General features: G+C 44.4%; 1 protein-coding gene across 1 annotated transcript in view; it reads left to right on the top strand.

Moving 5' to 3' along the window:
- The window catches only part of si:ch211-186j3.6 (neural-cadherin), a 234,689-nt gene that overhangs the window by 100,669 nt on the left and 116,520 nt on the right, over positions 1-17,500 (top strand). Inside the window, exons 8-12 of the mRNA XM_030376396.1 lie at positions 2,106-2,278; positions 7,013-7,181; positions 9,906-10,076; positions 12,612-12,784; positions 15,778-15,945. Coding sequence (XP_030232256.1) covers positions 2,106-2,278; positions 7,013-7,181; positions 9,906-10,076; positions 12,612-12,784; positions 15,778-15,945 — 854 coding nt within the window. The remainder of the gene's footprint in view (positions 1-2,105; positions 2,279-7,012; positions 7,182-9,905; positions 10,077-12,611; positions 12,785-15,777; positions 15,946-17,500) is intronic.

Below are 17,500 nucleotides of genomic sequence, written 5' to 3' on the forward strand. Positions count from 1 at the left end.
TATGAAATCAGTTTCAATTCTATTCTGCTTCTGCTTTTCTGCGTCGCGGCATCTGTCACTTCTTTTATTAGCCAGATTTTGTCGATATGAAGCCCTGTTAAGTTAGTTAAATCAAAGTAAGATCACCACAGTTGCCAAGCTTTATTTTCTTTTGAGGTGGATAGGAACTTGATCCCCAAAATAGTGTTGCTGGCAATTAGCACTAATGAGAACCCATTAAACTAACGTATCAATACAGTACAATACAACACAAATACAATAAAATAGAGCTTGGGATTGCCAGTGGATTGCAGGGAAAATGTTGTCAGTAGAGAGCATGTATAACCGCATGGCATGTTGATGCAACACACAGCCCCGACTAGAGGTTTTATGCAAATCCTCCCACAAATATGTTCTGTTGGAAAACCAGAGAGCTGTGCTTTTGTTTTCTTCTTGGCCAGGACTACATTTCCGTCTTACAATTAAAGATGTTCTCATTCCATTTGATTTTTCCGCTTGTAATTTCACGTTCACTTTTGTTTGTTGTAAATCCACCCTTAACCACTTCCAATTTGCTATGCCCAAAACATCTGCTTTGCCTTTTGAATCCGTTCCTTCATCTTGGAAGGAACCTGGAACCTGGAACATAAGCACTGCTTATGTTCCGACATTTGATGATACAGAAGTACAATGAATATATAATGGTTTGAAATGCAAACAATGGTACATTACACAAAAACAGATCAACAGAATTAATAGGAATAAGAGTGGAGGGGCCAAGCTGAACAATACTACAGTATGCGGCACCAATATCTCAAATCCCATTGTGTTGTGTAAACTTTGGGTTTGAACAATGTTTGTCTAACCAAAGTGCCCTGACACAAGGATAAGAGGGGAAAAGACCCACAAAGGTGCATTCTAGATACCGGCATAAGATTGAGTCGGGGAGCTAGGCTTTTGTGCTAAAACTGTCGCTTTATTTAACAAACAATGTCTTTATGTTCCCTCCTTTCGAGAGCACATTTATGAGCAGAAGGGAGGGGGTCCTTGGAAGACCAATGAGTGTGTCTGTGTCTGCATGTGTTCTAACAGGAAAACACGTTATTTATGTGAGATTACACCGCTGGGGTAGACAGATGGTAATACGTTTGTTCTTTTTTTTGGGCCCCTGTAATACAATTTCCCTACAAACATTGGCTAAATTAACCTCATTTGTTAGGCTGCCTTTTTACATTTAGTGTCGAATGCGTAGAACACACAACCCGGCAGCCTGAGTAATAGTCGCAAGGTATTTTTTTCATTTGAATAAAGTTAGGCCAGCGGTTTGACACACATCTTGTGGAAATGAGCCTGAATCGTCTAAATATATGAAACCAGGCACACAAAAATGATAGTTAAATACAAGAGAACCAGTGACTCACAATCTGAATTATATTTCTAGTTATGACCAATGAGGATAAATAAAATGCGCTGTAAGTAATATTTATTTATTTGTAAAAAGAAGTATTAAATTGCACCACATTGAGACGGCCGTCAGTGATACAGAGCGTTTGGTCAGGTAAATGGGTCACCCAGTCCTCCTTCCGCTCTTCAATAAACCAAAAGATAAATGTCTGGAATCCGATTCCCACCCTAATCCAATCAGGGGAGAGAACTTCAAAAAGAGGATGTCCTCTCTGCGCGTTCACGGGCAGGCAGCAGGATTACTTTGTTGACTGACACTGGCAGAACAGAAGAGACGAGAGAAGAACATGAAGCTGGCAGGAAAAAGAGACAGAAGTCGTGCAAGAGTCTTGCAATTCATGATGATGTTGGAGGAGGGAGTAACTGCCTAGGTCTTGCTGCCAAAACAGAATGGAAGTTAGCCAAAAAGAAGACTTTAGTTATTTTGGTTCTAATAATGTTATAGGACAGTAGTAGTCAGTAGTAGTCAGTCGGTAACAATAGGTAATCTTATTTTATTTTTAAGTTAAATGCATCATCATCTTCCATTTTTGAGTCTAAAGGGTCATGCATCTTCAAAGTTTAAGTAAAGGTAACACCTTTAAAATACAAGTTGAGATCAAGGAGCATCTTGCAAGAGAAAAATTCAAGTGAAAATAACGCATGGCTCTCATTGGTTCCAGGACTGATCCGTCTGCGTTCAAGCCCGCCCCCACGACTCCAGGGGGTGGAGTACATCCTGAACGTCACGGCGACGGATGACAACGCATCAGGTGGTCCGCAGTCTCTGTCCTCCACAGCCCAGGTCATCGTGGGGGTGGATGACGTCAACAACAACAAACCAGTCTTCGAAAAGGTGATTCTAGTTGGCCATGCACTCACACAACCACACAGACACACACACACACACACACACACACACACACACACACACACACACACACACACACACACACCCTCACTCAATCAAAAACACACACACGCATGCATGCACGCACACATATGCACACACACACACACACGCACGCACGCACGCACGCACGCACGCACGCACGCACGCACGCACGCACTCATACGCACGCACACACTCATACGCACGCACACACTCATACGCACACACTCATACGCACACAAACACACACGCACACATAAGAAATGAAAAGTTGAATCTTTAGAAGGAACAGAGTCAAGATTTCCGAACAGAAGCCACCCAAACAATGTCAAATTTGCAGCAAAAGTGACATAATTGACAGAATTACAGCAGGAATACATGGACATTGCCTGGAGCCACAAGTGCAATCATTACATCCTATGGTGCTCATTATGTGGCCACGTTACGAAGAAATGACAATGTAGCATAAGCATCAGCTGTCTTATCTTCATCTCTCCTTCTAGCTCTCTCTATCCCCATATCCCTCTATCTCTCTCGCTCTCTCGCTCTTTCTCCCCCTGAATCCATCTCTCTATATTTCTCGCTCACACACTCTCTCTCTTCATATCTCTCACTTTCTCTCGCTCACGCACCCTCCCTCTCCATCTCTCTCTCTGTCTCGCTCATTCACACCCCTCTCTCTCTCCATATCTCCATCTCTCTCCCTCCCCCCTTCTCCCTCGCCCCCTCTCTCTGGTTTTCTCTCGCACCCTCCCTATTCTCCTCTCTCTCGCTCGGTTGTCCCCCCCCCTGCTCTCTCTGCCTATCTGTCCCCCCGTCTTCGCTTCAATATAATTAAATGGCTTATACAGTATGTCTCCTTATTCTCCTCGCAGCTGTGTCGAAACTGCTGCCTGCTTCACCGCAATTTCCCTCTCTCTCTCTTTCTCTGTATCTCTCTCCCTCCCTCTCTTTCTCTCTCTCGCTCTCTGTCTGTCTGTCTGTCTGTCTGTCTGTCTGTCTGTCTGTCTGTCTGTCTGTCTGTCTGTCTGTCTGTCTGTCTGTCTCGCTGTTTCCCTCTCTCTCTCTCTCTCTCTCTCTCTCTCTCTCTCTCTCTCTCTCTCTCTCTCTCTCTCTCTCTCTCTCTCTCTCTCTCTCTTATTCCCTCGCTTTCCTACTTCTCAACTCCTCTTTTTACTTCAGTCTTTACTTCAGTTTTCCGACTACCTTCCTCGCCAACGTTTATGATGTTTGAATCACTGCCCCGTGTCTTGTGTTGGTCTTTGTAAGACTGAAATATTTTCTTAAATTCACACGCTTGAGAGTTGTGCAAGGCCAGCGCTTTTCCACGCTCCCATCATCTACATTAGAGCAATGAAGTGTTTGTCACATTTCAAGGTGCTCTGGGGAAGGCTGGTTCATGGGAGCCTGGGCTCCGGGCTGTCCTTCTCCCCAGGCGTTTTTCTGAAAGCCTGTTGCAACTTTTATTTTTCCTGTTAGCAGATAGCGGCTAATATGTAAGGAACACCAGACACACAGAAAGTTTGAACACACATTGGGCGACACGGATGTGTTGACGGAGCGGGAAGACGCTGACGAAGCAGCGTGGGTTCAGGCTTTTCAAAGACGACACAAATGTTACATTTGGAGCTCATAGGAATATTTGTCATGCATTCAATTGAACTTCATGAAAGGGAATAGCCCATGACGCAAGTCTTTCAGTGCACATTTATTTGCCATTTCTTGGTTGAAAGCTAGACCCCAACCCCGCCGCAGTAGGACCCGGAGAGGCAGAAGATGCCCCTTTCATCTCTCGGTTCTTTATGATGCCCCCGTTCCCTAGGATCACGCAGGGGTCTCCAGAGCTGAGGGATGGAACAGCAGGATAGAGACAGAGAGATAGAGAGTGATATAGAGAGCAAGATGGATAGAGAGAGAGATGGAAAGAGGAAGAGATAGAGTGGTATAGAGAGCCAGATGGATAGAGAGAGCGATAGAAAGAGAAAGAAATAGAGAGAGAGATAGAAAAATTGAATAGAGAGCAAGATGGATAGGGAGGGAGAGAAAGAAGAGAGAGATAGACACAGACAGACAAAGAGACGACAACATTAAATTGGTGTAAATGTTTTCACACAGCATACAAGTCCTGAGGGAACTCCAATGTTTGTTCTTGTGCTTCATTCTCACAGGTACACGCACGCACGCACGCACGCACGCACGCACGCACGCACGCACGCACGCACGCACGCACGCACGCACGCACGCACGCACGCACGCACGCACGCACACACATCTCCTTACTATTACACACATCTCCTTACTACTACTAATCAGTGCTCAGGTAAATGTGAGCACCTGCCAGGGCCTGGTAGGATGACAGCGGAGCCGGGAAGGTGTGAAGCTGTGTAGCAGAGCTGTGAGCACCAGAGCGGCAGGAGCGGGGACGTGTGTGAGGATGTGTCGGTGCTGCTGGGAGTTGTAGACGGAGTGCAGCGAAGGTTACTGGAGGAAGGTGCATGCGCATTTATCCGGCGTGCGTTTGTTTGTTTGTGTTTTGGCCTCTCTGGTGTGCACATAACTGTGTGTTTGTGCGTGTATGTGTGTCTGATTGTTTTTGTGTGTGTGTGTGTGTGTGTGTGTGTGTGTGTGTGTGTGTGTGTGTGTGTGTGTGTGTGTGTGTGTGTGTGTGTGTGTGTGTGTGTGTGTGTGTGTGTTGGGTGAGACAAGTTAGGTCAAGGGGGAAATTAAGAAGGTTGAGTGATGGACATAGAAGAGAGAGAGAGAGAGAGAGAGAGAGAGAGAGAGAGAGAGAGAGAGAGAGAGAGAGAGAGAGAGAGAGAGAGACTATGTGGACATGTGCATCTGGGAGGAAGGGTGAGGCCAGATGAAAGACAAGGGGAAAACAGCAGGGATAAAAACAGCTCCCTTGTCATTAATTAGATGTCGGGAGGAGAGCCTCAAAGAGCAGCAAGGAGAGAGTTCCTCATCTTCGTCTGGAACCTCTGGGTCACTGGGTGAGAGAGAGAGAGAGAGAGAGAGAGAGAGAGAGAGAGAGAGAGAGAGAGAGAGAGAGAGAGAGAGAGAGAGAGAGAGAGAGAGAGAGAGAGAGAGAGAGAGAGAGAGAGAGAGAGAGAGACACAGGGAGGTAAAGAGTGTGAGGGAGATGGGGAGGGACAGACACAGAACGGGAGAGAAGGAGGGAGAGAGGGAGCTCCAAGATGGCTATAGGCAGGAGGCGAGGGGGAAAGGAGTGAAAGATGTGATGGGCGATGGGAGTTGAAGACACAGAGAGAGTGAGAGCAAGAGAGAGGAGATATATACATAGAGAGGGGGAAAGGGAGAGAAAGAGAGAGGGAGACGCAAAGAAAAGCGTGATAGCAGACAGACCGACCAAAACAGCACATTGTGATTCCTGAGCTGTGGAAGTCTCTGGCAACAACTTTGTGTGTATGTAGATATAGATGTGTGAATACACGGCATGCTTTTTTATTTTTAACTCCTTGGGCCGGGTTTGTTATTTAATTACGACACACAAAGGCATTGTCTCATTTAGAAAACAGAAATTCAAATATGCATGCTTCAGACCTGCAGTTCCATGGCACCGATTGTAACACACATAGGCAAAAAAGAAAACACACACCCATGATGGTGTTGTGTGCCGGAATATCAGAGCCCAGTGTGAAGTGCAGCCAAAAGCTTGACTCAAAAGATCCAATTCCTGTCGATTTTTCTGATTTTCCTATTCCCGTTCTTTGGCCTATGCCGTTTCTCTGCGTTTTCTCGTAGGTTGTGTTCTTGTGTCCTATATCTGAGAGAGATCTTTGATATGCCACTCTCTTCATCCTGCCCTTCACAATGAAAATCTGAACCTTTGGAATGGATGCGTCCTCTGGCATCTCTTGAGTAGAATGCATGGAATAACATCTGTCCCACCCACCTGCTTCCTTCCTTTGTATGCATATGCCTTCTCTCCTCCTCTGTTGCTCTTTTTTCCATTTTGTCTCTTTGGTCACGCTCACACTGTCACGCAGGAATGTGTTTGCCTCCCTCTGAGAACAGCGCAAAATGTTTTGGTATAGCGATTTGACACGGACAAAAACAAATCGGCTGAATTCCCTTATTAAAATGTTTTCACTTTTGGAACATCCTATTCGGTTGAAGCATACGCGTGTGAAATGCATTAAAGTGTACCGTGCGATGGGAGGACTATGAAAGGTTGCGCTCTGTAATGGGACGTCATCGACAAATTTGTCGGAATGGGAATCTTACCCGCTCAAACTCTTCGTCTCTCTCTCGCTCTCATTCTCTCTCACATTTGCTCCCGCTTGAAATTCTATTGAACTCCTTGTGGTTTATTGGCGTGACAAAAAACTTTTATAGCACCTTAATAATGCCAACGCATATTAAAGCATAATAACATCTCTTTAAACTGTTAGTGAATAACAATATGATAAAAATAACTCTCACTGTCCCCCACTCTCTTTGACCCTCTTTCTCTCTCTGCCTTTCTCTCTCTCCTTCTATTCAATTCAATTCTAGATAGCTTCATCGGCAAGGGAAAGTGACATTGCAAAGCCGATAAACAAAGAAACAAATGACAAATGATAAAAGTTATAAAAAACAACAAGTATGAGTCCTATGAAAAGGTAAAATATAAAGTACTAAAACAGCTTCAGAAATCCAGTCATAGTGTGGCTGTCTGCCTCCCTCCCTCCCCAGTGCCAGCAGTACCGGGACCGGACCTCGGTGCTGGAGAACCAGCCGGCCGGGACCTTCGTGCTGCAGGTGCAGGCGGTGGACGCGGACGAGGGCTCCAACGGCCGGGTGTCCTACGGCTTCATGCACAAGGACTCCACCGTGCCCGCCTTCAGCATCCACCCTGAGACAGGTACCGCGAGCCTCACACATACACAGTCTGTATGTCAGTACACAGTCACAGACGGACACACACACACACACACACACACACACACACACACACACACACACACACACACACACACACACACACACACATACATTCACACACACACACACACACACACACACACACACAAACACAAACATGCAAACACTCATGCCCGCACAAAGACTCTCTCACACACACACACACACACACACACACACACACACACACACACACACACACACATACACACACACACACACACACACACACACACACACACACACACAGACAAACTCACACAAACATTCACACACACACACACACACACACACAACTACACACACACACACACACACACACACACACGCATACACAAACACACACACACACACACACACACACACACACACACACACACACGCACACACACTTACTCACACATTCACACATACTCACACACTCACTCACTCACCCACCCACACAAACATGCGCACGCTCATGCCCACTCAATGACTCACACACACAAATAAACACACACACACACACACACACACACACACACACACTAAGGCATACATTATGTAAATCCAGGTTTTTTGATTTATGGCCGTTGGCTTGATTATGATAGGAAATGTGACAAGGTCCCTAGTCTTGTGTTCAACTTACCTCTGGTATCCTTCCCATTAGCTGTGTGTGAATGAGTGTCCTCCTGTGTCCTCTCCCTGATTTAAAGTCACTCGAGCGTCTCTTGTAACCTGTCCACTGAACATGGCCCGGGCTGCTCTCGGAGACGCTCGTCTTTCATTTTTTCATTTTTTTTTTTTTTCTTGTCCTTCTCCCTCTTATATTTTATGTTCCCTTTTACATTACAAAATATTCCCTCCTACCAGGAATAAATCATTCTATTCAGAAAAAAAATACGTCAGAGAGTAACTGAAATAAATAGTCGCAGAGGACATGCAGACCAAAACCCTTTTAATTCCTCTTGCCCCCCCCACACCCCCCTGTCCTTCACACCTTCTTGCTTTCGCTCACATACACAAACACCCCTGGCACTGCTGCCATACCGCTGATTGTGTGATCCAAAGTCAAGTGTGACATGCGAGCGGATCCTCTTGTCGTAGGACCATTCCCATTAGCCACTCATTGTCCTCTTGTGTCAGCCAAGTTGAAAGCCGTCCCGGAGTTCATGTTGCCAGTGAGGCGGTGAGTGGCAGCAGCATTATCCGACCCGCTTTCAGGGTGGCGCAAATCCTTTTTTTTTTTTTTAAATGGTTATGCACTAAAGAAGAGATGGCTCATTTTGATGCTATTGTTAGCTTTAGAGATGGTTACTTTTTGAAGTATCTAGTGAGCTATGGCTTTGCGTGGGTTGATTGGGGTCCCGGAAAAGGATCTGGGAAGGATCTGGATGCATGTTTACAGCACTCGATGAAGGACTACTACTACTACTACTACTACTATTTGTACTTCTCACTACTAATACCACTACTACTACTGTTACTCACTCCTACTACTGCTACTACTCCTACTTCTCATTACTTCTACTTCTACTAGTACTACTTCTCACTACTACTCACTGCTACTTCTACTACTACTAGGACTGCTACTTTCACTCACTACTATTACTAGTACTGCTACTACTACTACTTCTAACAAGTCGTACTACTACTGCTAGTCACTACTGCTACTACTACTACAAACTACTACTTAGCAGACCAAAGCTACTTACAGTGGGAATTAACTTCCACCATTAAGGAGCTGGTAGGGCTTGGGCAACTTGCTCAAGCATGTGGACACTTGGGTGGGCTGCGGACATAGAGGATCGAGCATTACTTCCTCACGATCCTACTTCCTGGTAATATACATCCATAGACACAGATAATATACATTCAGAGGGCCTCAGTTCATTCCATTGCACATTTCCCACGCACAGACCGACCAGCTCCCAAACACACAAACCAGCGGAGTAGATCATGGGTTACGTGTAGAAATGTCCGATATTATCGGCCCACCGATTTTATCGGCCCGATATTAGCATAAAAATGTAATATCTGTCAATATCGGTATCGGATTTTTTTGGCCTTAAAACCGATTTTTTTTTTTTTTTTTTTTTTTTTTATAGCTCAAATAAATGTTTTCAAAATTGTGCAGTACAGTGCACATTGTAATTGACTCATATTTGAGCATTTATTCAATTAAGGTTATTGAGTTTTAGTTAAAGAAACATACTGCTATGTTGCACATAGTTGTTCAGGTACAATGTTTTATCATTTGTGAAGTCAAGTTTGCCCTATTTGTTGTGGGCATTGTCAAGATTATCTCAGGGAGAGTGTAATCCAAACTGTTGTCTGAGACCATTAAAAAAATAAAAATAAACATGGCACTTTTCCCTTAAATTAAGTTGAAGTATTTTTCTTATTTTGCACAGACAATGTTAACATTTGGAAAGCCTTGTTGCATTCAAGAATGCATCCAGTGGGGCATCACAATAACATTAAGCATGATATGTGATGTTACCTAAATTAGGTTTGAGGAAAAATAACCCAAATATCGACATCGGTATCGGCTGATATCGGAATCGAAAATTTAGGGTTGGACAATATCGCATATCGGATATCGGCAAAAAAGCCAATATCGGACATCCCTAGTTACGTGGTCTCCGAATTTCCCTGCTCATTTTTTGCATCAACGCGCCTGCAGGAGTGATCGTGACGGCGAGGAAGTTTGACCGGGAGCGCCAGCGGGAGTACGCGGTGACGGTCACCGCCACCGACCAGGCCACTGACCCTCTCATCGGCATCTGCCAGCTCAACATCCTCATCCTGGACCACAACGACAACAGCCCCAAGTTTGAGAACCTCCGATATGAGTGTGAGTTGGTCATGACTGTTCTCCTGCTCCAGCTGTACTCCAGAGACTCAAGGCTCACTGGTACAGAGTTTGTGGTAGAAATTAACCTTACATTTTATGTTAAACCATGATTATTATTAGGCCTACATATCATATAGATACTTTAATAGTGGAAAACAGCTGATCACCTTTAGCCTAGATGTTATGTGCCGTGTGACACCAGTGAGTGAGTCCAGTCCATTCCCATCTGATGTGTCACACCAGTAAGAGAGTCCAGTCTACTCCCATTTTGATGTACTCTCTGAAGACAATGCTTACATTCACACGTGTGCATCATCTCTGTTTGTATAAGGATAATATATGTTCTAAGGTCACATTGGGATCCAGAAGACATGAGAATATGCTGACATCCACACAGTATGACCCAGAAAAACATTCTATGCACATCAATATTTGATGAAAGTCCAACTTTGTATTGTGTAAAGGATTGGGGATATAAGGAGCTGTCCGGGATTTATTCGGCAGTGTGTATTCGCGAATACCATTCAGCTTTGTTGTCTCTCGTTTGCGGGTGGCAATAAACTCTCCATCTATACTTGACCTGGACTCTCCGATTCCTCTTTGCTTATAGCTAGTTGAAGTGAATTAGATAAGTTGTTATTATTAATGCCACCACAAGTTCACCTGGGCTCCGCACAGCCTCCCCCCCTTACCCCACCACCGCCTCTGCTCCTCTCTTACTCTCCTAAAAAGACCCCGCCCATGCACTTATTGTGTATTGTACGTCCTGGCACTTAAAAATAGTACTTGGCATCATGTAGCGTCTTATCCAAGCTATCTTTGTTGTGTACGGGGAATGAGTTAATCTAGCAATTGTAAGTGCTTGGCACTTGTTTATATGAGCATCCTTACTGTACCAACAGCGATATCTTGTTTTTATTTCTTCTGACAAATATAGTTACTGTAAGTCGCTTTTGATAAAAGTTAATTATGCGGAGAAGGCTCGCTCAATCAAGACAATAACAAACCTATTGTTTGACGACGTGTGAGGTAGCGCGTGGGATCATGGGAGAAATCATTGTCGCGGACAAGTTTATCTCATGTCATGTCATTTCGTTCTAATACAATTACCGCAAGTTAGATAACGCAACCTTACCAACTTTCCACTGATCAGTCAACTATCCCAACAGCAGTTCATTTTATGCGTGGAATTAAATCTCGGGGCAGCCCAGCGCTGTTATCCTTAGTCAAAACAATCATACTGAAGACGTGCCCCCCGGTATGAGTCCTGCGTGTCTAGCGGTGCATACTTGCCTGGGAGACGATCAGGCAGTAGCACTCCTCTCTATAGAGCCATCGATGGTCCATATTGCTACACAATAGGTGAATAACAAAGTACCCTTCCCCAAATAATATAATGACTAAAATGCAATTAAACCGGAGATGTCTTTCACGTTTTAAAATGTTCACGATGGATTAGAATTGCTGTTTAGACGTGTATCCCACTGGCTCATCAAAAGCAAAACGCAGTTAAGGAACTAAGTTTTCAAAGAAGCCCCAGGGTGGGTTTGACGCACATAGACCTTTAATAAAACAGCTTCAATTGACTTCACATAGACTGTTTATAATACAGTGGAAACTATCGCTGACTCTTTCACAAGCAAGAAAAAGATTTAAAAAAAAAATACTTCCCTTGAGGTTTAGACCATGTGATGAATGGCAACCATAATGCAGATTTTTTTAACTCTGAATTGATTCTATTAATTAATTCGACCAACCATCATCCCTGCCGGCAAAAGCCAACAATCCTTTCTCCCACGCATGATCATGTTTTGATCTAAAGTGAGCACGGAGAGGAAGGGCTATTCACACTCTATTTTTTGGTGAGGGAGAGAGACAGCAAATCAATGTGTTGTGTACATCTCTACAATGAAATTAAATATTAAACATAAAAATAAATCTATAATAATATATGGGAAACAATCCCATCCAAGTAAAGGTTACACTTTTGCTGGCATTAGCTTGATGGCTAGCATTAGAAACTTGGCAAAGTTGTACATAGTAGTAGGCTAGCTCGCTATTTAGATATTACATCAATAAATTAGGTCTCTACTGGATTACTCTTTTTGCATGCTAGGGGGTAAAGGGCACATGACGCCATTGACATGAGACCGAATGAACTGACGTAACAGTCAGATCATTCACGGTTCCATTCACAGTAACCTGTGAATAGAACCGTGGATTTCTCTGTGTTTGAACAATGTTTGAACATTTTTGGTCAGAACTCTCGCTACTCCCTTTGTTGCAACTACGAAAAAAATGAATAATAATAATAATAATTAATAAATATATAGTTTTAGTTTACTTTATTTTGTAATACAGAATAGTAATGAGGTGGTTACGGTCCCATAGTATCTATACATTTAGTACACAGGTGTAGGTCAGTATCAAATCGATTAGTTGAGTTAAGCTAGCGTATCTCTTCGATGAGTTAAGCTAGTGCATCTCTCCTTGTTGAGAATGTAACATCATCCATCTGTGACTCGTTCCCACTAGATTTCCTTCGTGAGGACACCATGATTGGTACCAGCTTCTTAAGGGTGGCGGCTCACGATGATGACTTTGGCTCCAACGCCGCAGTCACCTACTCCATGTCCAATGAGCAGCCAGAATACCTCCGGGTCAACCCTCTGACTGGCTGGGTGTTCGTCAACCAGCCCATCTCTCAGGTGGGTACTGGGTACACACGCGCACACACACACACACACACACACACACACACACACACACACACACACACACACACACACACACACACACACACACACACACACACACACACACACACACACACACACACTCATACTCACACTCACACTCACACACTCATACACTCAAAGGAACTCATGAATGAAAGTGTAACACAAGTTCACAGAAGCTCCAGCAGGTGCTCAAAGTGGCACCCCATTACAGGAAGTCCAACACTCTTACTGCTACGGAAAACGATTGCAGCCATTCCGGTGGGATGTTAGACTGTTCTGATGCATTGGGAGTGAGGAGGTTCACCCCGGAGGACACCAGGGAACAATCACTCTATTACGTCACCTCCCTATATTATATATTTGTTCACAATCTTCGTAACCTCACACAATGGTCCATATGATATATAAAGTTATGACAACATTTTCGGAATATTCTTACGAATGTCACAAAATAGAGCGGACATGGCTTTTAATCTCAGTGGAAATGCAATATATTTTGATATATATTGCCAAATTAAAATGGGTTTTGATTACGTTTTTAGTGAGAAATGGGCCTATGCATTGAACTGTCATAATATCCGTTCAGTGGTTTAGCTTATAAATTATTCGGAATATTCTTTCGGGTCACGCCAGCAAATACAACGTTCTCTGTCATAAGTGGTAGATATGGACGCTGCTATCACTGAAAACCAAACGTGGCTGGCTTTACGCTTGTTTCAATTCGTTTTTATTACATTTCTAATGAGAAATGTGCCTTTTTTTGTAGTCTTCGTTCAGTAATGGTATACGATGTTTAGCTGGTAAGTTAAACTGCCCGTGGCATTTTTCATGCTCATTTGTAGCTTTGAGGAAATATAATCCGGGTAGGCTATATTCTGTATAAGAAGTAACCTGCGGAAACAAGAGCTACAAATATGGAGCTCGCGCAGGCGCTCTGATTACTCGGGTTGCTGGACATTCGTACCAATCTTACGAGAAATTGTGCATAACTTTTCACATTATATCCTACACCGTTCGTAGTAAGAACGGTGTAGGAGACCAGCCTGTCCCAATCTTGCTCCCTGCCCCATTGTAACAGAGATTTTCTGATGACAGAACCCCAATTTAGCTGGTCTCATACCGTCAACCCCAAGATTGGAGGCGCACACTCTGCTGACCTTTCTCTCACTCACATCCTAACACCTTTCACTCATAAATGCAGAGGTGGAACCTTCCGGATTCAGACAGAACATCTGTGCGCTTGAGCCAGTAGGGTTTTGCTCATTAGCTCTTGTCCTTGTACAGGGCCATCTGGTCTATGTTTTTTTTCTCTTTTTAAATTAGTACTTTATTAGACCAATCAAACATTTAACAATGGGTACAATGCAGCACTCTTAACGCTAGTGTTGAAGTTGCTTTAGGCACGATTTAGGCGCTATCATTTGAGTGTAATTTGTTAGAAATGCCAAAGCCATCCATTAGCTGTTAGTGTGGGAAGTTCGCTCTGAGAATTTCTGTTCTGGTTCAATGTGCTCCTGCTTTTGACTATTCTAGACTCATTTCTGATCAGAGTACCTCTTCACCGATTGGTTTAGGGAATCCTTCTTGCCTGTCAGTCACATGTGCACCATCTCTCATTGGTGGTGGAACGGAGGGGAGAGCAGACAGGGAGGGGTGCATTTTTGGTAGAATTTATTATTCAAACTTGCTCTCTTCTGCTCTCATCCTCTCTGACTCTCTTTACATCTCTCTGTACCAAATACTATAACAGTGCCACGAGTAACAAACAACTATGTTTCATCCAAAATATAACGTTGGAATTCTCTTACTTAGAAAGATTCAACGGTAGACCACAGAGAATTATCTGTCACTGCCCATTTGCTGTCGGTGTGAATGCTAATACCAGAGAGTGTTGGCCATGATTATGTGGACTTATCACCTTGAGAACGCCTACTGAAGCTGAGTCCATCCTCTTGGGTAGTGGCCCTCGAGACTACTTGCTAAACAGAGCTTTTGCTTTTTTTGGAGGGAAGGAGAAACAATGTCAGGAAGTATCTTTCTCTGTCTCTCTCTCTCTCTCTCTCTCTCTCTCTCTCTCTCTCTCTCTCTCTCTCTCTCTCTCTCTCTCTCTCTCTCTCTCTCTTGCTTTCTCTTTTCCTATCTCTCTCTCTCTCAGGGAAAGTGTTACATAATTCAAACAGCTTGCATATAAATGTGATTCACAGGGACTGGATGGAGAAACAATTGGCAGATCCTTACGATCCGCAGACGTCATTTACGAGTATTTTTTTCTTTCCCATTTTTTTGTAACAATTCTAATTAGGGCAGAGCACCAGCTGCCTGCAGCTGATTATAATTGCATAATGTTATGTCAACTCTACCCTCCCAAAATCCCTCACATTGGTGGCACGAGGCAAGAAATTGCAACTACCACCAACCATGTCTCTTCAAACACAATGCTGTTTTCCTGGGATCGCAAGCCCTCCAGAAAAGCTTGATCATACATAATAGACACTCTGTCATCCACCTAGACACAACCCACCAAGACCCTGAACTAACACTCGACACCTGCCAACACTGAAACCCAGCATGAAGAATAGCATGACCGCCAATTAATTAGGGCAGACTGAACAATACTGTAAGAAATGGAATGTACACCTGTTTGCCACCTTGGTGTGATATTACTAATTAATAACTCTCCCTGCAAGCTACAGCTCTTCTTCTTCTGTGCCAACATTCAAGTTTATCTGTGTCTCCTCTCCTCTCCCCTCTTCCCATTTATTTTTTCCATATAAACCCATCTACTCCTCTCTTTTCCTCTCATGTCCTCGCCTCTCCTCCCCTCCCTCCCCTCTCCCTTCCTCTACGCTTATTCATCTGTATCCCTCTCCTCCCTTTCCATTCCCCCTCCTCTCCTCACCCATCTCCTCCTCCTCCTCGCCTCCCCTGACCTCCCTCACACCGCCGGCCCTCCTCCACAGAGGACCTACATCACCAGGGAGATCGTTGCGACAGATGGGGGAAACAGGAACAGCTCCGTGGAGCTGGCGGTCACCATCACCAACGTGAAGAACCAGCCCCCACAGTGGGAGAGGGAGAGCTACGACGTTGTCATAGCGGAGAACACCGTCCGGGACACGCCCATAGTGGTGAGACAAATTCTCGGGTGGAACAGTCTGGGTCTGAATATTTACACGGGTGCAGTGGTTCAGATTGCTATGCACGCTTTTGAACTCGCACTGGGTATTCAAAACACGAACAATTCATTTGCATTGAATGTTGAAGTATGCTGTATAAGCAGTGGCAAGATTGAGCCAGAGTTCTTGGAGTCTGTTGCAGAGGACATCAGCAGTCTCCGACCTAATGCAAATATAATGGACTCAGCCATTTTGATGTAAGTCGGATTCACAATAAAGAAATCCATGGACTTACGGAAGGTTACAGAGTCCACTCATCTGTAGTCTTTGTCCACATGCACACACACACATGCACGCACCCGCGCCAACGCATGCAGGCATACATACACACACAGATGCAAACACACACATACACATACTGCACACACACAATGTTGTTTATAGAGCACATAAACCATGTTTTTATTCTGGCTAAATGTAAATATTGCTAAATGGTCATTCACCCACCCACACAACCACATGCTAAATGATTTTATAAACAAGTTTCATACGAATTGTTAACTATTGTCAGCCATCAAGCCCATTCAAAAACCAATGCATCCTGTGTGTTGCTTTTTCACTCTATGTTGATGCGTACATTAGGTTATCTCCATGTGGGATGCAACACATGCAGGACTTTAATTGGGTTGCATGTTGCAAACGACCCGACATCACTGTTATTTGATTTAGCTGACATATTTAACTGACATATTTCTGTGGTGAGGCTGGCAGCCCTCTGCAAACGGAACAGAGCCGAACATGGCAGCTATGACGGTGTTTTAGGATTCATCTTCCTTGGTGAAATATTTACAGCATCTCACCTCAACACATTTCCCTGCTATATATATATGCACGTGTGTGTGTGCGTGTGTTGTGTGTGCGTGTGCGTGTGTGTGTGTGTGTGTGTGTGTGATGCTAGGGTACAAGAAACTTTCAACAGATCCTGGGATAAAAAAAGAGAAAACATGGCATTTGTTATTTTTTTCCCTTTTTCTATTTGCCTATTCTTCTGCTGCTGCTGCCTACACTCTATCAGTATGTATTATAGTCTGGAGGAGGGCTTTTTTGTATCGCTTTTTTCTAATGCCAACTTGATCTTCTAGCACACTTTCTTACCTCTGGCTTTGTCTGCCTTCCCTTTGTTTGGTTTTATTTAATTTCCTTTCCTATCTTTTCTTTTCCTTTCCTCTCGTCTGCTCTTCTCTGCATTTCTCCCCTGCATTTCCATCTTCTCTCCTCTCTTCTCATCACCGATCCTCTCTCATTTTTCCCTCTCCAATTCTTTCCTCTCCATGTCCTCCTCGCCTCTTCTCGTCCCCCCGCTCCCTCCTCCTCGCCTCTTCTCGTCCCCCCGCTCCCTCCTCCTCCTTCTCCGCCTTTCTCCCCCTCCCCTCTGGCTCCATCTCCTCTCCTCCCTGCACACCACCTCCTCCCCCCAACACCCTCTCCACCTCACCCCCAACCTCCGCATCTCCTGTCCTCTCCTCTCCCTATCTGTCTCCTGTCCTCTCCGCCGTCCCCCTCTCCC

Source organism: Gadus morhua, chromosome 14 (genome assembly GCF_902167405.1).
Source record: "Gadus morhua chromosome 14, gadMor3.0, whole genome shotgun sequence".
Taxonomy (NCBI): domain Eukaryota; kingdom Metazoa; phylum Chordata; class Actinopteri; order Gadiformes; family Gadidae; genus Gadus; species Gadus morhua.